General features: G+C 35.3%; 1 protein-coding gene across 50 annotated transcripts in view; it reads left to right on the forward strand.

Moving 5' to 3' along the window:
• The window catches only part of FOXP2 (forkhead box P2), a 599,458-nt gene that overhangs the window by 464,793 nt on the left and 111,784 nt on the right, over positions 1-22,881 (forward strand). For 22 of the 50 annotated variants that reach the window (XM_015447961.4, XM_074036634.1, XM_045388532.3 and 19 more), the window contains one exon: positions 10,344-10,418. The exons of the other annotated variants lie outside the window; for them this stretch is intronic. In XM_015447961.4, the coding sequence (XP_015303447.1) occupies positions 10,344-10,418 (75 nt within the window). The remainder of the gene's footprint in view (positions 1-10,343; positions 10,419-22,881) is intronic. 50 annotated transcript variants of the gene reach the window in all.

The following is a 22,881-nucleotide window of genomic DNA, read 5'->3' on the forward strand; positions in this document are numbered from 1 at the left end:
TTATTGACTGAAATATGTGTATTATAGTTATCTTGCTAATTTATAACTTTGGTTTCAAGTCACAGAAATCTTTAAAAAATAATAGTAGACTTTCTTCAAAGGATATAGAGTTGCTTACAATATACAAGGCAAAGCTAAGCAAAAATCTGGTCTCGGAAAGAGCCAAAAGCAGAGCAGGATCTAATAGACAGGCTGCTTGCATCCCTGTCACTAGATTCTATGAACTCCTGTTGTTTATTATGCACATGTCACTTACCTCAAAAATCAAGTTCTTGGGAGAGGGAATTTAATTGACCTGGCTTGTATCACCCACTTGGCCTTGGGCCAGTCCCACCAATTTGCATGTAATGGGGTACAGAATGAGGGTAATCCCCAAAGAAAAAAAGTGGTGCTTTTACCAAATAGAGAAGTAAATGCTGGGTAGGCAATATAATCAGATTTCGTCTATGTTAACTTTGAGGTGGTTTGCTACTAGACTGCAGCCTTGTTTTGACATCAATTTTTTTTTTTCTCGAAGAATTTTACTCTTTCAACACCAAGGAAACTCAAGACAATAGAGTACTACAGGACAGTAGCACCAAGTTATGTATTTGTGTGTGAAGATTCACTAATTTATGCAATTATACCTCAATCTATGCAGTATCTTCCTAAAGATTATTTAAAAATCAAATTTATTTTAAATAAGTTTGCCTTCTATTTAAATAAATACTGTCTAAACTACTGTTTTAATTTGATTTATTTTCTTAAGGAAATAGTAATCTCTTATTCAATTTGGTAAATTTGGATCTTCATGTTGAGTTTGTTACCAATGAATGGCACCTGTCACATACTTACTGGGTAAAAAAGTATATACTGCTTTTAAACTTTACACTGATCCATGAAGAAAACAAGCATAAAAATTGTAAACGTTCATGAATCGATTCCTTTAAAAATGTCCTCCATGACCTTGGACCTATCTTTTTTTGTTGTTGTTGTCTTTCTCCATTCCTTTCTTTCCTCCCCTCCTCCCCTCCTCCCTTCCTCCCTCCCTCCCTCCCTCCTTCCTTCCTTCCTTCCTTCCTTCCTTCCTTCCTTCCTTCCTTCCCTCCTTCTTTCCTTCCTGCCTGCCTGCCTGCCTTCCTTCCTTCCTTCCTTCCTTCCTTCCTTCCTTCCTTCCTTCCTTCCTTCCTTCCTTCCCTTCTTCCTTCCTTCCTTTCTTTTTTTTTTGGAGACATGGTCTTTATCTGTAGTCCACGCTGGAGTGCAGTGGCATGATCATAGTTTGCTGCAGCTTCTAACTCCTGGACTCAAGTCACCCTCCTACCTCAGCTTCCCAGAGTGCTGGGATTACAGACATGGGCCACGATGCCTAACTTGGACCTTGGACATGTTCTTTTCTTTTTTTTTCTTTTTTTTTTTTTTGAGACAGAGTCTCACTCGGTCGCCCAGACTAGAGTACAGTGGTGCAATCTCCACTCGCTGCAAGCTCTGCCTCCCAGGTTCATGCCATTCTCCTGCCTCAGCCTCTGGAGTAGCTGGGACTACAGGTGCCCACCACCACGCCTGGCTAATTTTTTAAAAATTATTTTTAGCAGAGATGGGGTTTCACCGTGTTAGCCATACTCTTTTGTTATTCCCACAAATAGCCCACCACTGCCTCCACCCACCTGGACTTCTTCCTGATCATGTTGTATCCCATGATTAACGATGACCTTAAACACTCTCACTATTCTGAATCACCCTTTCTGACCCTACTACAGCATTTGTTCTTCCATTTCCCAAGCTGTGACTTTTCTTATTCCTACTCCTAAGCAAGCTACTTAGTATTCCTATACAGAATCACAGTATCAGGCAGTATTGGTTCTCTGACTTTAGGCTAGTCTTCATTGATGTTTAGCAATTGTTTCACGAGTCTCTAGACACCTTACTCTGCCTGTCTCCCTGCATCAGTTTCTAGCCTTCGCTGTACCCAAAAGGCACCTAAGTCACACCTGTTTCCCTGTTCTCCCTGACTTCACCTTCTACTTCAGAGAAAAAATTTAGAGACCACCAGGCAAGAACTCCCTCTGCCTCTCTCATCTCTACTCCCAAAACAAATTTATATTACCATCTCTGATTATATCTCTTTCTATCATAATGAGATCTTCTCTCCAAGTCCAATTTCTCTTCCTGTGCATGATACCTACCCCCGTCCACCTCTTCCAGAACCTCGTCTTTTCAGCTGTACATCTTCATTCCTATATCTTCAGTCTCTCATTTCTCTGTGTGCCTTCCCTTCCCACCTTTAGAAACAAAACACCAATTAAACAAAATCACATTCATATGTCCATATTAGTTTTATATCAGACAATTATCTTAATCCTGTGTTCTTCTTCATTATTAGGCCATTATAAAGAATTGTTTACACTACACTGTAACTTCCATTCCTTTTATGGCACATTATACGTTGGTTTCTTTCCTTACTACCTGTATTAGTCTGTTCTCACACTGCTAGTAAAGACATACCTGAGACTGTGTAACTTATAAAGAAAAAGAGATTTAATGGATTCGCAGTTCCACATGCCTGGGGAGGCCTCACAATCATGGTGAAAGGCAGAGGAGGAGTAAAGGCACATCTTACATGGCATCAGGCAAGAGAGCATGTGCAGGGGAACTCCCTTTATAAAACCATCAGATCTCGTGAGACTTATTCACTGTATGAGAAATATGGGAACAGTATGGGAAATACCTGCCCCCACGATTCAATTACCTCCCACCAGGTCCCTCCCATGACACATGGGGATTATGGGAACTACAATTCAAGATGAGATTTGGGTGGGGACAGAGGCAAACTACATCACTACGTTTCTGAAATAGTTCTGTTGAATATCACTGACCACCTCAGAGAGTTGAATTCAATTCTCATCTTGGTAGATCCTGTCAAAACATTTGAGACTTTTGATACCACTTCTCTTAACATTCCTCTTCTTTGTGTTTTGTTGGCTTTTCCCCATCTCCTGCCTATAACTTTTTCTGTTAACTTTTATATCAGTGGTCCAAAAACTCTGGCTGCATATTATCATTACTTGGGATGTTTATTTGTTAAAATGCCTGGTCTCCACCAAGCTCAGTTAAATCAGGAAGTTGAACGCCACCATCATTATATATACAGAGCTTTGTGTGTGACACTGACCCACAGTGTAGGCTAAGAACTACTCCTTTAGATGACCTCACTGCCAGAACTTATCCACTCCCTGTGTTGTTACCGCTACAGAAGTTGCTGATTCTCAGGTCTTTATATATCTTGCCTTGTCACCTGAACTTAAGTCTTGTATACCCAGAACTGTGCCAGATGTTCAGTAGTCAACCTCTCATTTACTATTTCCAAATGAAGCAAATTCTCTTTCATTCTTTAAAAATTGTCTTTGTTTCTACTGTCTTTCTAGTGGTATCACAGTCTGCTTCCAATGTCCCTTATCCTTTACTCTCTCAGTCACTCAGGTAGTCGTCAAATCCTCAGTAGTTAGCCAGTCCTTAAATTGGGTATCCTTTTTTCATGTCACTGCTACTGCTTTGGCACTTACCAGAAGTAACTGTCTAATGAATCTTTGGGAGTCTTAGGCTGCCAGCCAATTCCAGTCTGAACCCACACCCTCATGCTTTCTACTTGTCAAAAACAAAAACAAAAACAAAAAAACACTACTAATTCCCGATCTGCAAACTCTTCATAGTCCAAATCTTTCTAGCCTTGTCTCTCAGCAGCTGGCCCCATTTATAGCATACTCCTACCAAAACTATCACATAGTATAGGCATAATACTAAACCTTTGGCATTCTCCCTTTCTTTTTTCTCACTTCTTTTTCCAAGTAATGAATTCCTGCTCATTCCTTGGGAGCCAGCTAGAAAATGCCTTCTTTCAATATGGTCAAGGTGTACTTTTTACGTCTTCAGCAATATATTTCTAATACAGGGGCTTTAAAACTTAGGATCCATGGATAGAATTCAGGAGGTTTATGAACTTGAATGGAAGAAAAACTATTCTTATTTTTATTCTCAATTGAAACTCAACATATTCTTCTATTAGGAATGTAGGCAACACACCACAGTATTGTTTGCAGTATCTATGACATTGTCAGTGATCGAAATTATAAAAATATTCCTATCTCATCACAGTTGGTAAAAATATCTAGAAATATGACCAGGTGTGGTGGCTCATACCTATAATCCCAGCACTTTGGGAGGCCAAAGTGGGAGGATCATTTGAGCCCAGGAGTTCAAGACCAGCCTGGAGTATACAGTGAGATCCTGTCTCTACAAAAATCAAAGAAAATTAGGTGAGCATGGTGGTATGCACCTGTAGTCCCAGCTACTTGGGAGACTGAGGTGGGAGGATTACTTGAGCCTAGGTGGTGGATGCTGCAGTGAGCCAAGATTGCTCCACTGCACTCCAGCCTTGGCAACAGAGCGAGGCCCTGTCTAAAAAAACAAAACAAAACAAAACAAAAACACGAAATGTTATTTGTGCCCATTACTCAAAATTGTAGTGGTTGTTATGCCTACTATTATATCTTATTATTTAATTCATTAAAAAATGACATCAATATTTCACAAATGTAGCTTTTTAAATATTTTGGGAACTGAATCTCAGTATAATTCATTTTTTTTAATGCCTTATTTTATTGCGTGCAACCAATTTATTTTTTCTGAGAAGGCTATTCTAGATTTTAGCAGATTGCAAAAGAGGTTCAGATACAAAAAAGAAAAACAAAACAAAACAAAAATCAGGAGTCCATGCAAATGGCACTTACCTTGTTGTATCCTAATTTATAGGACTGGTTTTATTTTTTTTTCTTTCCCCCACTCTCCGTTGGATGGAAAGACCATTTTCATTAACCTTTATATCCACATGGCTAATATAGTTTATAGCTCATAGTAGGTACTGAAAAGTGTTGACTAAAATAATGAAAAAATACCTGTCATGCAAATATCTTGAACAAAGGGCAATATTTCTCAAAGTTTGATCATAAACCTTCTAAACCACAATAATCAAGATGCTTGTTAAAATGCATATTCCTGGACACTATACCAGATCTTTTGAATCTGAATCTCTAGGAAAGTAGCCTGGAATACACAATCATAACAAGCTTCTCCAAAGATTATTTTACATGCTCAAGTTTGGGAACCTGTATAGTCAGATATGTGATACACAGTAGCCTCAAAATAAGTAAAGAAATAAAAGCATAACTTTTTCCAAATAATTTTATCTCCCTGAACTTCCTTTCCTTCCTCAGTCCGCACCACGATCTTCTCAATGTTGTATGGGTTTTGGAGTCTGTGTCACAAAAGAAAGTAAGACAATGCTAACTACATCAATCATGAAAAATTTTTAGGCGTGCACTTACTTAGATTTGGTCCTCCGAGATACGTAATCTCTGGTTCTTGTTGACTGACTCCGAACAAGAGAACAACTTCTGTGATCCACCTATCTGTGAAATACTCAAAACAATTTTCAAGTACAATTTCTCTTTTCTACATCTTCTCTGTCCGACCTAGGCAATTTAAAACTTGCTTTTAGAAATGGGCTGGAGAAGGATGAAGTTGTATGAATTTGCAAAGCTAAAATGTGTCATCCTGGTACAACCCAATAGCTACATTGTCCCTGGGACAGTTTCCATCAGATATGATGGATGTCCTAAAAACAAGCAACCAAATCAGCAAACACAACAAAACAGTTGGAGGGGCAGAAAGGCAAATCAGCTATTTATTTTTGTTATTGTTTTAAAGTTTGATTTGTTTTAGAACATGTGAAGAATGTTCATATTTCTTGACTAGCTGAACATTGATTTTTTCATTTTTGCACTTTTAAAATGTAGACCACGCCTATAGCTTGGATATTTTCCCTCCAAATCTCATGTCGAAATGTAACCCCCAGTGTTGGAGGTGGAGCCTCACGGGAGGTGTTTGGGTCATGGGAGTGGATTCCTCATGAATGTCTTGGTGCCATCCTTGTGATAGTGAGTGATCTCTCACTCTGTTAACTCTATTAGTTCCCACAGAGCTGGTTGTTAAAAAGAGTCTGGGACCTCCTTCACTCGTTTCTTCTCTCACCATGTGATTTCTACACACACGTTTCTCCTTCCCCTTCTGCTATGAGTGAAAGCCACTTGAGGCCCTCACCAGATGCAGATGCTAGCACCATGCTTATTGTACAGCCTGCAGAACTATGAGCCAAATAAACCTCTTTTCTTTATAAATTACTCAGCCTCCGGTATTCTTTTATAGCAACATAAATGGACTAAGTCAACCACTATTCCATTCAGATATTATTTTATCCTAAATATTATAAGACACTAAAGTTTTAAGCATGTTAAAGAAAAATGTGAGGGTCCTTTCAACCTCAAGAAACAAATTTTATTAAATAATTTAAAATATTTTCATTTGTTAGGAAAGATCGATATATAGTATTAATACCATATATATATTATATATTTTTCTATGAAAATTACACTTCATCAGCCTTGCAAAAAATATGGTTTTTCTTACAAGTCATTTCACCTTATCACTAAATATGAACACACCCATATTGATTTCCTGCTTTGCTGTACCAGGTTTCTAAAAGGAAAAAATGTTTCCTTACACATATAGGAGAGTCTTTAATATGTATCATGAAGTCTACTGATAGGTTGAAAACAGATACAATGTCTTGGGAATTTTTACAACCTTTATAATACATAATAGCATTTTATACATTGTAGAAACAATAATTATTTTTATCTGAAAATTGAATACTATTTTGAAGCAATAATGACAGCTAACAAATAATAAGTATATGGCTAATAAATGTTAAGTATATAGGTATCAGCACTGTTCTAATTACTTTACAATTGAACATATTTCATAACCCTATGATGATGTTACTTATGATCCTCTGTCTAGAGAGAGAGGACAGGAGAAGCTAAGTATTTTGCTCAAGGTCACACCACTAGTAAGTGTAAGATCTGAAGCTCAGCAGACTATCTCCAGAGCCAGCATTCTTATGTTCAGCGCTAAATGGCTTACTCTTTATTGTTTTAAAAGAAAAATTACAATGATTCACATTTAATTGAAGAATAGATTCCTTCTGAAGTTAATGTTGAAAGCCCATTCCAGTACATTGTCTGGCCTTTTCACTGTTCAAAGTTTCTTTGGTGCTTATTTGAAACAGATGCAAACACTTAAAATATCCATTCATATTGTGTTTCCCTGTGATTTGCTGGAGTATGTCAGGTTGCCTCCAGATCCATTTCTAAGTGACTGTCTGATTTTATTCCTCTTGCTACTTCTTTACAAACCTGCAGCTTCATGGGTCTGTTAAAGCATGGTTCATCAGAGTTTTATTGCATCTCTTACCAACCTTCTGTCTCTGCCTGTCATAGAAAGCTTTAGGGAAGCCATGAGAAGAAACTGGGTGGGGTTTTCAAAGCACAATTTCTTCAACCAAGCCTGTTGGCAAGATACGATGACGGGCTAATGATAGTGCAAAGTTTATTCTCACGTACTTTCAACTGTAGAAACTATTGTGAGTTACTTAAAAGCCTTTGCCTTTCAGTAGGTTATTTTACTTCTAAATTATTGTTCTTCAGTAAGGTTTAGATTAATTTGACTTTCTCTTTTCACAAATTTTGCCTTTTAACTCTTTATTTTTATTGATCGTTTAACCGTTATGTTTCATAATTTTGCATGCAATGTAACAGGGACAGGGAAATGTCTCTATGAGCCCTCAGTGTTGGGGGCAGTTCTGTGTCTCTTCTTCCTATGGATAGATAAATGACAGTATCATTTTAATATGCTTTATTTCTCTCTATGGTAGCAGGAATGATTTGATAGGAGTGTTTTGGTTAGTGTTTCTGGTTGATAAAATAAGATATATCATAGATTTTAGGGAATCGAAAAATAATGAGTATGTACTATGTACCAATCCAAACATATCATTGTTGATGAATCAAAAGGTTCTTCATGGTCTTGTTTTTTGGGGGGGGAGGTTGTTTTGTTTTGTTTTTGCTTGTTTTTTTTTTTTTGTCAAGGTTATCCTTTTGTTAAAATTTGGGAAATATTTGCAATAGTAACTAAAGAAGATATGTTTGAAATATGGTTAGGTTTACGAAATTATGTTTCTGAGTCAGTTGAGCTAAAAATGGGGAACATTCTCACGGTAAAGCCTCAGGCAGCTTCCATCCCAAAGCTACAAAACTAGGCGAATTCTAATGAAAACCTCTTTTTAAATGAAATCCTTTTAATATTTGGCACCTTAAATATGTGTCCCTTAAATTACCATTTAAGGGATGGTTACGTTTAAGGGATCATTACCATTAACTATGCTTTTATTCCATAGTATTTTTATTTTTATTACTGCACTTGTACATTATCTCAATAATTCCTGTTTATGTCCTCCTCCAGGAGTGAGACTTATTCTCTGTATCGTCCCTTCTGACCTGACTGGGATGACAAAACTCCAGCATCCCAACATGTTTTGTTAATGCTGGAGACACAAATTATGATATTTTACTTAACTTACGTGCTCTTGAAAGAATTTAAGGTGATGTTGCTTATTTATAGAGTTTAATTTTCTGTATTAAATATTGAAAACAGTGTCATGGCAGATTTGGAGTTATTGTGACAATCACTTTTTTATGTAGATGAGTGTCTGTCTGAGGGCTTTACTGGTGTTAGTCTGGTTTACTGTTATGGTATGGAATAGCATTTCATTTTTTAAGGATGCTTATGACCTTGTTAAATAGCAGTCCAAAAATCATGTGGCTTGTTTTGATTTTAACCAAAGTTACAGCTGCCTAGCTGTAAAGCAGTCAGTTTCTCTTATTATGACTAGTTCTTCAACTTGTACTGTTTTAAATTGCCTGCAATTAGCATATTTCAACCTTATTTTTAGGTTTAAATTGCAGTGTGAGAGAGTACTCTCCTCTTAGCTAATTAGTGCTATCAAGGAACAGTAGGTTACCTCATTAGTACCATGTGCATTTAATTAAAGAAGAGAAAATTGGAGTTAACCTCATAGTTAATATTTTCACAGAGTGCTACAATGCCAACACCTTCAATTGGAGTCACACCCCTGTGTATCTAATTATGCACTGGTGCCAAATAAGGTTAGCAAGGGTAGCACAAAGCTGTTGACAAAATAATTTAGATGAAAATGTATTTGTTGGATTCTGACAGCAAAATATAACTTGAACACTTTCCCCCCAGTCTTCATCTGCTAGCATCAGGTGACATACTTCATCCTAAGAAACAGAGGGAAAAGGATATTTTGGAAGCCATTTTTCCTGTTTGAATTAATGTTGCTCTTATCGTCAAGAAAATAGCATGTAGTCATGTAAAGCATATACAATCCATTTCTTAAACAGAACCTCTGAACTTCATAGATGTATTTGAAAAGAATTATTTATAAGATGTAATATTTACATGCATCAAACCACTACAAATACTCCCTGACACCCTTAACACATCCCTCCTTGCTTTTCTTCTTTTCTGGTATAGTTATAATTTCCCTTGTGTATCTTATGAATGGGGATCATCCTTTCATATCATACATGAAGTCTAAGGATGTGTTGTCACATGGTCTATTCAAATGCAGTGTAATCCTTTTGCCCTTCAGACAAAATCTTTGAAATGTCTAATGCTACTTAGGTAAAAAATGACATTCCATGTCATTTATCAATAAATAATCACTTTGCTTTTACAGATAAAAATGCAAACTATACATTTGAGTATATAGAGTAGTTTTCAATGCAAATGGTACAATTCAACAGGTTTTAACAGATATTATCGAGGTTGGTTGCACAGTCTTAGATACATTTTAGTGGCAATAATTTTTATATAATAATGCATAACCACAGCAGTTTATTTAAAGAAATTATTGTGATTGTTCTCACATGACATGGTAGGACAGGATTTATGTTCATTTGTACTGGTTACAATTGATTACAAGTCAGAACTTTTTCAAAATTAGAGATGATTACATTTTAAGAACAAATGACATCCCATACACCAAAATTGCAGTGCCATTTAAATATATAGGAGTATTTATGATTCTTAGCTTACAAGTGGGAAGTAAGGTTCCTACGGCAGTATCATGGTACATAATCAGTGGATTTTTTGGTTATGGGTTAATTTATTATGATCCAAATATTCAACTTCCCATCTGCCAAATTATTTGTTTTTAAAATCTATACTAGTTAACTGTGAGACAATGATGGAATATTCTTCCCTATTTTGACCTACCAGGGTAATAATCTCAAAAAATGATTTTTAAAAATGACAATGTACGTTATTAGCATAAGCCTTAAGATTGAAAAACAAAGCCAACTCCTGATTCTCTTTGTTTAACCTAGGAATTGCTTCCAGAAACAAAATTATGTATCTGTGGCCACTCTTCTGGTGATGGGCATCCTCACAACACATTTGCAGTAAGTTACACTGGGCAATTAGAAATTCAGCTACTAAGCACAAGGCCATGGACCCAGTCCCACTGAATAGATTATATGTGATTTTCTATAGCCAATCCCTTCCATTGGTGCAGATAATCAAGATACGACTAATGTTAAGATACAGATGTAATTAGTTGATTTTTTCTTACTTCTTTTGTTCTCAATTATGTTTCACTAGATATACAGTTCACAGTTTCTGTGAGTTGAATACCTTAAATATATAAAGGCTTTAACAGCACTATACTTTTCTTGAACTTTTAGGAATAATTTGATGAGAGAGTACTGATATGCAGAAAATAAGTGGACATAGATTATGGGTTGATTCAACACATATTTTAGAACAAAATTGCTGTTCCATATTCCTCAAGTTGTCATATAAATATACCAAGGCCTTTTTAACAGAGTCTGCCACTAGAGTGTAACTTGTCACTTTGGACTGCAATATTTGGTGAAAATCGTTTATGTGGCCCAATTCACATACCAGTCATCCTTGGAAATGAATAGTAATCCTCAAGTCTCCATTCAAGAATTTTTAAATAAAGCAACTTTATGTTTCTATTCGGCATAAATTCTACCTGCATTCTTAAGAAATCTTGAAATATTGTAAGTCATGTGTTTTCACATATAGTCAGCTCTTCACATTCATGGGTTCTGTATCTGTGGGTTCAACGAACCACAGATCCAGAATATATGGGGAAAAAATGGATGGTTGCATCTGTACTAAAAATGTTCATACATTTTTCTTCCTTATCATTATTCCCCAAAGAAAACAGTGTAACAACTATTTATACAGCATTTATTTTACATTAAGTATTATAAGCAAGCTAGAGATTATTTAAAGTATACAGGAGGATGTGCATAGGTTATATGTAAATAGTACAACATTTCATATAAGGGACTTGAGCATTTACGGATTTTGGTATCTATGTGCGTCCAATCCCCCACACATACCAAAGGACTACTCTACACAACTTTTGCTTGTTTCCTTAAGAACTGATGTATTTATTTAGGCTTAATGGGCTAGAGTATTTCTAAATTGACTCAGCCAAAATTTATTTACTTTTTACTACTCTATACGTAATATTTTCTAATTATAATTGACAAAAAACAACAAAATTAATACTCGTAAGCAGTCAATGTTTTCTTTAATGAAGAAGAAATATCTATTTCATACTTCGGTTAAAAAGAAAATGTTTTCAATAAAAATCATGTCAAATTAATGAGAGGATATTTATGGAAAATATGAAACTTTTAAAAATGTTAGTTGCAATACAAAAATAAACTCAAAAGTGGAAGCAGCAATGACATATCCTATTCTATAGAAATAGTGAATGTCAAAAAAAAAAAGGAAAAAGTGAATGTCGAGGATGGGTAATACATGTTATATATGCAGGCTTCAGAGAGATCTGAACTTACCTGGTTTGTGGTCTCATTCACTGTAATTTGGTATTCATAGTATTCATAGTATTCATAGTATTTAGTCCCCCTAAGCCTTTTTGTAACAACATTTGAAAGCAAAATAGCAAAAATTTAAAAATGGTGGTAAGTTTTGCTGATATGATGTAATTAAGTTTATGTGAAAGATTAAAATAATCTTAACTTCTAAGTATTCTCTGTATATTTTAAAGGAAGATAAATTTTAGATAAACATCAAGTGCAATTATATACTTTAACTTAATAAAGAAAATTAACTTCAAAATTACTTTTTAAAATAGTGCATTAAAAATGGGACAGTTTTTCCTAATTAGTAACACTTCTTCCTAAAATAATCCCAATGGAAAAATTGTTTTCATCAGACCGAAGAGTTAACTGGCTTAACTGCTAATAGTGTTTGCTCTTTACCTAAAACTACTTCTACCATTTAAAATAAATATCTATTCTACTGATGAAAGAAAACAAATCTATAGCATCAAATCTTTTTTTTTTTTTTGGAGACGGAGTCTCGCTCTGTCGCCCAGGCTGGAGTGCTATGGCCGGATCTCAGCTCACTGCAAGCTCCGCCTCCTGGGTCTACGCCATTCTCCTGCCTCAGCCCCCCGAGTAGCTGGGACTACAGGCGCCCGCCACCTCGCCCGGCTAGTTTTTTGTATTTTTTAGTAGAGATGGGGTTTCACTGTGTTAGCCAGGATGGTCTCGATCTCCTGACCTCGTAATCCGCCCGTCTCGGCCTCCCAAAGTGCTGGGATTACAGGCTTGAGCCACCGCGCCCGGCCCTAGCATCAAATCTTTATATTTTCACTGACATATTTTCAGAATGAAAATGAGATGTGGAGAAGTAAAATGATTCACCAGAGGCCATGTAATTTCTCAATGGTAAGGCTGAATTTCTATCCCAAGTTAGAGATGACCAGTGTATTGGTCTTTCCAAAAGTATCCCAAATTGTTCTTGACTGCCTTGAGTGCAGTGTTGAGTAGAAGTCTGAGGTTCTTCCATGTGTCGGAGACTGCATCTCATCTCTCAGATCGAAAGAGCACCAGGATGAGTTAGTGAGGTCTGGTATGGCTGGTGGGGAAGGAGGAGCATAGTAGTGCATTTGTCATCAGATGTTTGCCATCTCCTTAGTGTGCCAATTTAATACTTCATATTGGCCATTGAGTGACTTTACAAATGGGGCTTTTTGGCTTCAGAACACAAGGGAAATATTATTTAAGTAATATTAACTGCTTATTTTCCTTTATTGATTACCTTATATATAATCTTCAGCATGCTAAAATGGCTACATAATGTGATTTAAAATCAATATGCTAACCAGAACAAATACTATATTATCCATAGTTGACAATTGCTGTGTGATGGACATGGTTCTCTTTTAGTATTCATTGCATTTATAAGTACCAGTATGCCAGAGTGGTAGTATGGAATACCATAAGAATACTGGTGGGCTAAAAAGAAGAAAGAGGTCAAAAGGATAGATGGGGCACCTAGAGCCTGCCATATTTTTTCATCACTATGTAACTGACATTTATAATGAATTGTGAATTATTACAATAGTTTTCAAATTTTAAGATACCCTATATAATGCCTATCAAGGTGTTAATTTAATGTCACACATATTATTTCCATGGTTGGTCAGCCTACACACACACATACAAGCCAAAATTTTCAGGCACGTGTTCCAAATCGGTGGATTAAATTAATTTTTACTCTTCCCATCACACCCAATTCACTTAAAAAATAAAAATCGCTTAAGTTTATTAACAATCCTAAAGTAAAGTGCCAAAAATTGCAGGGAGAAAAAGTCACTTACATTACCAAATGAAGGTTAAAGCCCAAATTATCTCAAGGAAATAATATTACATATTTGATATTAAACAGGGGTCAAAAGCTCTTCACCATACCAATTATATATTTTTCAGATATAATTGTATCAATTTACTAGCAAAACGTGCAATAAAAATATATTTTCATAGGGTTTTTTCTGGTGTCTTGGCTTGTTGATAACCATCAAACATTGGCCATCACCTGAGTATTGTACTTCCCTATTATCACATTGTTGAACAGTAGTGATATTTTAATGTACTCACTAATAAATTGTGTTTAATGTGCCTCTATCAATTCATTGCAATACTGGGCAGTAATTGTATGCACTTATCTTTATGTGAAAATTGTTATTCTAAATTTTGTCTACTTGTTGTATTTAAAGAAATATTTGGGCTCCTTTGGTTTTATATTTACTATTCTAAGAGTAACAATATAATGTCCTTACTATAACTTTGAATTTAATAGATAAAAAAGCATTAATTTCTGACTTTAAAAAGCGAGGATATCAGAGTAAGAGAGCTTCCTTGTTAGAGAATGCTTTTCATTGCTCGCTTTTCACATTCAGTTTTTTCAAATAGTGTCTAGTTTAATCTGAAAAAAAAAAATCTTCACTTATTTTACTTTTCTTTCAAACTCCAGTACTAGAATACATGCCTTTCTTTTTTTCCTGATGTATCAAACAGATTTACAAATTACTAACTCTGCCAAGATTCTAAATTTCACAATCTTTGGCTTCCTTACAAGATAGTAACCCAAGTTCATTCACTACTCTCTAACTATGCCCTGTTGGCACCTCATCTGCCTGAATGACCTCATTAACACCTATCTGCAAGTAATCTTATTGTTAGTCTTGCCTACAGGTTTTTACACCTAAGTGAATACTATTTTACATAGGATTCTGCCAGTTAGTTCTAACTGCAAAGGCAATTATGTGGAATGCTTAGGGTCTTTGTCTTTGGTTCTTATTTTTAAAACCTTTAGCATTGAGCCACATGAATCTTTTGATGAACAAAATATCTTGTACCTATAATCTGAAAATGAAGCTTGCCTGGCCTTGGTATAACTGCTTTATTTTCCATTCAAACTAAATTACATTGGCCACATTTGACCTTTCTCCCTACAGGTCTTTACTATGATTATCTCCCGAATGGTTCATTTTTAATGGGGATGCTGGATTGGAAGAAATAAGAAGACAGGGATAGTGATGCTTTTAAAAATATCTTTTTATTTGTGTTCCAAATTCATCTCTCTCGAGGCTTTACATAAATCTTACACAGCACCAAATAATCCACACTGTGGGCTGTACAGTCAGCTTTCTGTTTTGATAATTGGGCCAGTTTCTTAACTTTGCTTTGCTTCACGTTCTCAGTCTGTAAAATTATAACAATAATACTACCTACCTCGTAAGGTGGTAATGGGAATTAAATATGATAACCCTAAAAAGTACTTACCATGATGACTAACACACAGTAAACATGCAATAGATGTTGAGTTAGTATCTGTAATAGCATCAATATACTCTTGCTTGAACCAAAGAGTCAATTCTGTTGGAAGTAAATGTAAGTGTATTTTTGGTATTAACACTAAAAGGGGCATTGGGCATTGTACCTTGGGTCATGGCCAAGACAGATGACAGTGTTACCCACTGAGAGGAGTCTTTATATTAATCAATTTAAGTTGAACACTGACTTACTAATTCACACAAAAATAGTGTTATCCAAATGCTTTCTGATTTGTTAAGTGGAAGACAGCTAAGTGGAAGAGACAGAACTCTGCCTCACCAGACCTAAATGATTCCTGGCAGCCAAGAAGAATCATAGCTAAAATATGTAAGGAAAGGTGATTGTTCCCCAGTAGTCTGTATCCAGCTAGAGCACATGAAGCTACAAAGTTAGGAAATGCATGCAGCAATGTTGAATCACCTCTATTTTTTTCTTCCTATATTATAAACATATTAGCAGAGAGTAAGCTGAAGTTAAAGATAAATTACTACTTATTAGTGTCGATAGTTTTAACTAACATGCTGAAAACAATGAACCAAGGATAATGTTGCAGTAATTTTCTTCACAGTACCCTTTTTATAAAAGCTGTTTACAGTATTTAACTCTTTGCATTTGTATAAAGATGTGTGGTATACACTTGAATTTATTGTTTTACTGTGTTTATTTTTGAGTGGTTTTTATTGATTATTATGATGGTATTCACACTATGGCCCTTCAGTAAGAAATAAACTTAAGATAATGAAATGTTTCAAACACGTTATAGATTATTTTGTTAATGCCATAAATATAGGGACCGTGTTTAGGGTTACTGTTGAAAACATTCCAGATACTGTATCCATCTGAAACAGAATAAAGGTTTTTGTTTTTAAAGCGTTGGCTGACATGTGTATGCAATTTCTTGATTAATCTTTTTCACCCTACTGTAATTCAAGATATTAGTAATTATCTTTACACACCCCTCTCAGCTGGAAGGTAAGCTCCCTGAGCTCAGTTTCTTCTAGAAACATCTCCTGAGTGGTTGCCCCTCACCTTCTATTTCATTGTAATACTTGAGATTGCCAAGAATTCTCTTGATGTTGGTTCCAAGAAGGACCAGTAGCAGAGATTTTTCAGTGGAGGATCCTCTTTGAAATTTATAATGAATAATTTACTCCCCTTGATGACTCACCAAAGCATTAGTGTGGCAGAAATTGGGGGCTGATGAAAGGATTATTTATTTAGTTACTGGTTTTGTTGTTGTTAATATATTTTTCATCAAATAAATTGATACACACACTAGAATACATATGTGGCAATAATAGGCATTTATGGTGCTTATTAGGACAGACCGTATTTTTCTTTTCACATTTTAAAATTATTTGTAATAAGCTATTAGTGATAGACTCTACAAATTTGAAATGTAATTGGCATTAACTTCCAACAGTTTGCTCTACAGTTTTTGCATATTTCTAAGCATCACTTAAGAAAATGTGCATTCTGTATTATTTGTATTTCTGTTCCCTGTCTATTTCCACATCATCTTATTTTAGCATAACTGAAAGTTGTAGAAAATGCTGTGTCATTTTAGTGTACAAATTTTCAGAATTGTGCACATACACATACAAACATACATCCATGAATACACATATCTAAGCAATTAATAAAAGAGTGTGCATGTGTTTTTATTCAGTTCTATGTGTAGTTTATTTTTCTTTTTATTGAAATTACATGTTTTAGGTTTGTAATTTTCATTAGGTGAATGAATTGTTTGTTAGGCATAGGATTAAAAAATTATGGAACCAAATGTTTATAACTGGCATAGTTTACGCAGTACTGTATTTACTTTAAAAAATATTTCTAAATAACTGGATTTTTAAATATAAATTTCAATACATAGGATGTCAGGTTAAGCAGCACAGGACTTCCATCGACATTAAAACTTAAACCTGAAAACAACAACAACAAAACTTAAACCTGGAACTACATGCTGTACTTTAACAATGGAGTTCAGAAAGCCTATAGCTGGATTTTTGTTATGCTGTAATAACTTTATGCATCGGACAATTTAGATGAAATTGCACTTGTTTACTTTCAAATAATCCTATTGTTTATCATAATGATAAATTTTATGCAAATAGACTCATACTCTTAATCAGATAAAGTCTTATACCAAGTTAGAGAACGCAAAATTGAACTTTTAAAATACTTAGCATCAAGAACAGTTTGTAATGCTCAGGCTCTCACAATCATTCTCCTTAGCTCCTTTCCATGAAGTCATGATTTAGTTTCCACCAGACTTCCTCCTGATCTCTCTTGAGATATTGTGAGATAGTTTACAATATTAGAAGAAATCATCTACTCTTCAGATCGACAGTACTAGTTACAACATTCTACTACATATGTTATATATTTAATATTTTATGAATAATGCTTTAATAATTTTAATTTAGAATTTTATATGTAGAATATTTAGTCTGGCATACAACAGACAATATAGAATGAGGGTAAGAAACTTCATCATAAGAGATTATAATAAAGGGGAGGCATCAAGCAAACATCTCAGAGATAAATTATCATTATATTAAGCATAATTCATAAATTCACAGAGAGTTGTGCAATCGTAGAGGGAGAGTGTTACCAAAATGATGTCCTCAGAATTGAATAAGCAAGCTTAAAAGTTTAGGAATTCAATATTTCTAGAGTATCACATACATATACCTAAGGAACATTTTCTGGTGCATAGATCATTAATACAAAATTAAGATAAGACAATTAATATGAATAGCATATGTACTGTTGTTTTATCCCTATTTCCTTCCCCATCCTTGTTGCCTGTAAGTTGTAGGTATAAGAGATTATATCTCTTAAACTCTTCTATATTGAGGCTAGAAAACATACTTTTTTTGCGTATCTGCTGTTTTATATTACTTGAGTAGACACTGCTATTTTGGAAGGGTTGTGCCCTGTTCTTACATTGCCAAATTGCCAAAATTCAAAGGAAGGGATGTCTGCTTAACATCTATTTTCATCCTATATGAACTGATAGTGTATTATAGCTAAAAGGGGCCTTATAGTTCATCTAATTCAACTCCTTTATTTTATAATTGAAAAAAAGTGTAAAAGAATCAAAGTGACTTCCTTAATATCTCCCCATTATTAATTGAATTCAGGAGGGAGCTACTGATGATCTGACAGTTCTTTAGTTTTGACTCATGGTTCATATGTATTAATTTTGCCAGGCCGTTTATTTTAGTTTTAATTCTATGTATCTGTCAATTTAGGAAATCACTCTGCTTTTCCAAATGTTGCTAATCACATTTACCTATGAAAAAGTTTTAAAAACCAGATGGATATCATGATCACTTATGAAATTACCATTCATATTACTTGACTACATGTGGTTTGTTGAGGACACTTTTGAGGTGTCAGTCAGACCTAGGATATTGTTTCATTTATAGGTCTAGGTTTTAGAAAAGGAAAATTTAAGGTTCCTCAGTGATTTCCTCAGAAATGTTTTAGAGTGAATTGTGAAATTCCAGACTGTTGATTTATTGCTTATGTTATTTTATTAAGATTTCAGTTAGGAGAAAAAAAGCACTTAAAATACATATATAAGACAATAGAAATTTAGTTTCTAATTGTTAAAAGAATAAGCCTAATGGTTACCAAGCCTTAATCCTTTACATTTTCTCTTTATTTAGACTCTACATTCAAGAAGGATCAATTGCTTTATAGAAAGGACCAAAATCTGAGGGTTTCCCAGACTTTTCCAGTTGTTTGTTCACTATTCGTCAGATAAATATGTATTAACAATTAAAAATAAGTGGTTAGTGGATCTGTTGTGCCATCCTGATCTTGGAATTCTAAGAAAAGAAAGTAAGACAATACTTTTAAGTCTGATATTTAAATATTGGACACTCAATATATAAAGCCCAGGATAGATGCTTGGATTGATCAGGTAAAGATATTGAATTCATAACATAAAATTTTTATCCCATAAAATATATTCATAGCACTAATGATAGAAATAGGTACAGAGGTTACGGAATTCTTTTGAGAAATTGTGATTCTCGATCAGTCCTAGATAAGTATCTGGGACCTATCAATTCTACCGTTGTTAATTAGCACATACAATTTTGTTACTGTGACTGTCTCCCACCCCAAACTGGGCTCTTCTCTTTCCCTACCTTCTGCTTCTGTTCTCAGACATACCATATTCCATTTTTTTTTTCTGTCCGCCAGTAGACTGTTTCCTTTTCTTCCCTGTGCATCCACTTCTACTGGTCATGCAAGCCCCAACTCAGTTACTGTTGCACGTGAATGCTTTTTCACCAACACAGTTCACATGGATTCATTCCTTTTTTAATATTGTGTATTATACTTGTCTAACTCTTAACTCACACTTTTGGAATTATTCTTGCATAGCTTCCTTGATACTCAGTTCCATTCAACACATATTCACTGAGCATATACTATGGATAACTCATGTTGCTAAGCAGTCTTTTCAGTAAAATGATGAGTTATCAGCTGTATTTGAGAAATTTATATTATGAAAATGGGAAATACATAATTTAGGACTCAAAAACTCTATGCGCTCTAAGGAGAGATTCAATTGTACTGAGGAATTAAAAACAAGTAGATAGGAGAGGTTTATTTTAGGTAAAGTTTTTGTTTTTGTTTTTTTAAATCTTATTGGCATATGTAGCCTCTGATTGTATGGGCTTATGCCAGAATTTGAAATTTTAAGGACTTTTTAAAAGGATCTTAAATATTCTGTAAGATTTTGAGTAAGGAAGTAGATGTAACATAACTAGACCATCCTACTTATGATATCCTTAGAGCAATAGAAAGCAGTCACTGAAATGAGAAAAAATATTGGAGTCTATGTGTCCAATTAGAGTGTGTTGTCAGAAAAACAAACTATCGTCATCTTAACTAGGGGAAGGACAGGAGAAGGAAATAAGACAGATTTAAGAAAGAAGGCTGGGCACGGTGGCTCACGCCTGTAATCCCAGCACTTTGGGAGGCTGAGGCAGGTGGATCACCTGAGGTCAGTAGTTTGAGACCAGCCTGACCAACATGGTTAAACCCCATCTCTACTAAAAATGCAAGAATTAGCCGGATGTGTTGGCGTGTGCCTGTAGTCCCAGCCACTTGGGAGGATGAGACAGAAGAATTGTTTGAACCTGGGAGGCAGAGGTTGCAGTGAGCCAAAATTACACCACTGTACTCCAGCCTGGGCAACAGAGCGAGACTCCATCTCAAAAAAAAAAAAAAGAAAAAGAAAAAGGAAAGAAAGAAAGAAAAGAAAGAATACAACGACTTGATTTTTAAAAGCATGTTGACAATTAGAAAAACAAGAAATTGAGATTTCTGTAATTTTATACCTGTTTATCTGTATTTGGCAGGTTGTGGCCCTGGTAATATCTAAAACACAAGAACTGCAGATTTGACCATAGGCAGTAGGAAGTTGAAAGTGACAATCAGTTTTGTTTGAAAAGTGGGATATCTGTGTGTTCAGTAGGCAGTTAGCGTTGAGTTGGAGATGATGCATTTTTGGAAATCATATAAAATACAGGAGACTGGAGTCCCATGATTTTTAAGGAGATCATGAAGAGTAAGATAGCACAGAGAAGTCACAAGACAAGACACTGGGTAAAGGAAGAATGAGCCAGCAAAGAATGTGAATCTATAGCAGTAGAGAACCAGGAGCCAGCAGTCAAAGGCCAGTAGAAGATACACACACAAAAACACAAGCACACACACACAAGCACACGGACATACTGGTTTTGTTGCTAGTATCTTCTTCCATTTATTTATTTATTTATTTATTTATTTAGAGATGGAGTCTGGTGCTGTCACCCAGGCTGGAGTGCAATGGCACAGTCTCTGCTCACTATAACCTCTGCCTCCCAGGCTTAAGCAATCCTCCCTCCTCAGCCTCTCCAGTAGTTGGCACCACAGTCACAAGCCACCACATCTGACTGATTATTGTATTTTTTGTAGAGATGGGGTTTCACCATTGCCCAGGCTGGTCTCGAACGCCTGGGCTTACAGACGTGAGCCACTCCGCCTGGCCATCTCCTTTATAATTAACACTGGTTTTTTTTTGGGTCAGATTAGTTTTAGGTTCACAGCAAAACTGAGAGAAAGTTAGGGGTTTCTCATATACCTCCTACACACATAGCCTCTCCTCTTATAAACATCCCAACCAGAGTGGTACATTTTTACCACCGTTGAACCTATATTGACACAGCATTATCTCCCTGACTCCATAGATTACATTAGGGTTCACTCTTGGTGTTGTACATTCTATGGGTTTGGACAAATATATGATTACATGTATCCATCAGTGTAGTATCATACAGAGGTTTCACTGCCCTACAAATCCTTGGTGTTTTCACCATTCATTCCTTCCTCCCCGTAGTACCTGGAAACCAATGGAAGAGATTTTTTTTTTAACCTAAGGATGGTTAACATTATTAAAGACTGAAATGTGGATTTAAGACTGTGGATAAGACACGAAGAAAGTCATTACATTTGGCAAGAGTGTTTTCAATAAAATGTACCATAGAGCTATGATTTGAATGGTCACTGAGAAAGGAGTACATAGAGATTACGAATAGTATACATTAGTCTTTCAGGAAAAATGCTGCTAAAGGGCAAACTGATAGAATGGTGACTTGAGACAAAAGCAGAATTGAGGAAGACCTTGGTGGAGGGGAGATGGTGACAGTGGCAATGAAAAGATTAAAAATGCAAGAGGGAAAACAAAGTATTGAAACAAGTTCTGAAACATGATGGGAGGAGGGTGATGCCATTAAGGGCACAGAGAGAGGTAGTTAATCTTTAAAAAGAATAGAAACCCACTTCCATCTGAATTGGGTAGAAATTTAAAGATCAGTAAACACATAGACTGTTAACTCTTTGATATTATGTGTTGTCTGTTTATAGTTTGTGACTACCATTATGCCCTTCGCCCACAGTGTCACAACACCTGAATTCGAGCTTTGATGATCACCTTTTAGGGATTCCTGCTTCTAGGACAAATCATGTGAAATAAGGAAAGGGTGTTGCTTATTGCTGCTAAAATTTTCTAGATGTGACAGCTTTACTCTCACCATATTTGTTATATTTGATGATATTATTGGCTAAGAGAATAACTGCTCATTAGAGTTAAAACTTAGCAACTATTTTTCATAAAAGACTCTAATAATACAGTCACAATGTGAGTGTTCTTTCCTTTTCCTCAGAGAGTTAAGATGGATTAGCATACATCTAGAGAACATAAATTATTTTATGAAACATTTAGATACATTAAAATTTTGAACTTTTGAAATAATTGGTTAATTTTTGGTAATTAATAAAATAAAGCTTTTCAATTTTTAGAAAAACCTTTTAGTGAAAAGAGATCATGTAACGAGAGAGAATTATACGCAGAAATATTATGATAGTTTCATTTTTACATGTTGTCAGTTTTAAACTTTAAGAGAAACCCAATAAACCAACCACTGAAACTGACCTTAGACATATTTAACTGCCTAAATCTGCCTTTAGTACTGTGGATATAAAGATATGCCAAGATAACATCTTTACACACAAAAACTTCTTTTCGGCTGGGCGCGGTTGCTCAAGCCTGTAATCCCAGCACTTTGGGAGGCCGAGGCGGGTGGATCACGAGGTCAGGAGATCGAGACTA

The sequence above is a fragment of the Macaca fascicularis genome, chromosome 3 (assembly GCF_037993035.2).
Source record: "Macaca fascicularis isolate 582-1 chromosome 3, T2T-MFA8v1.1".
In the NCBI taxonomy this organism is placed as follows: domain Eukaryota; kingdom Metazoa; phylum Chordata; class Mammalia; order Primates; family Cercopithecidae; genus Macaca; species Macaca fascicularis.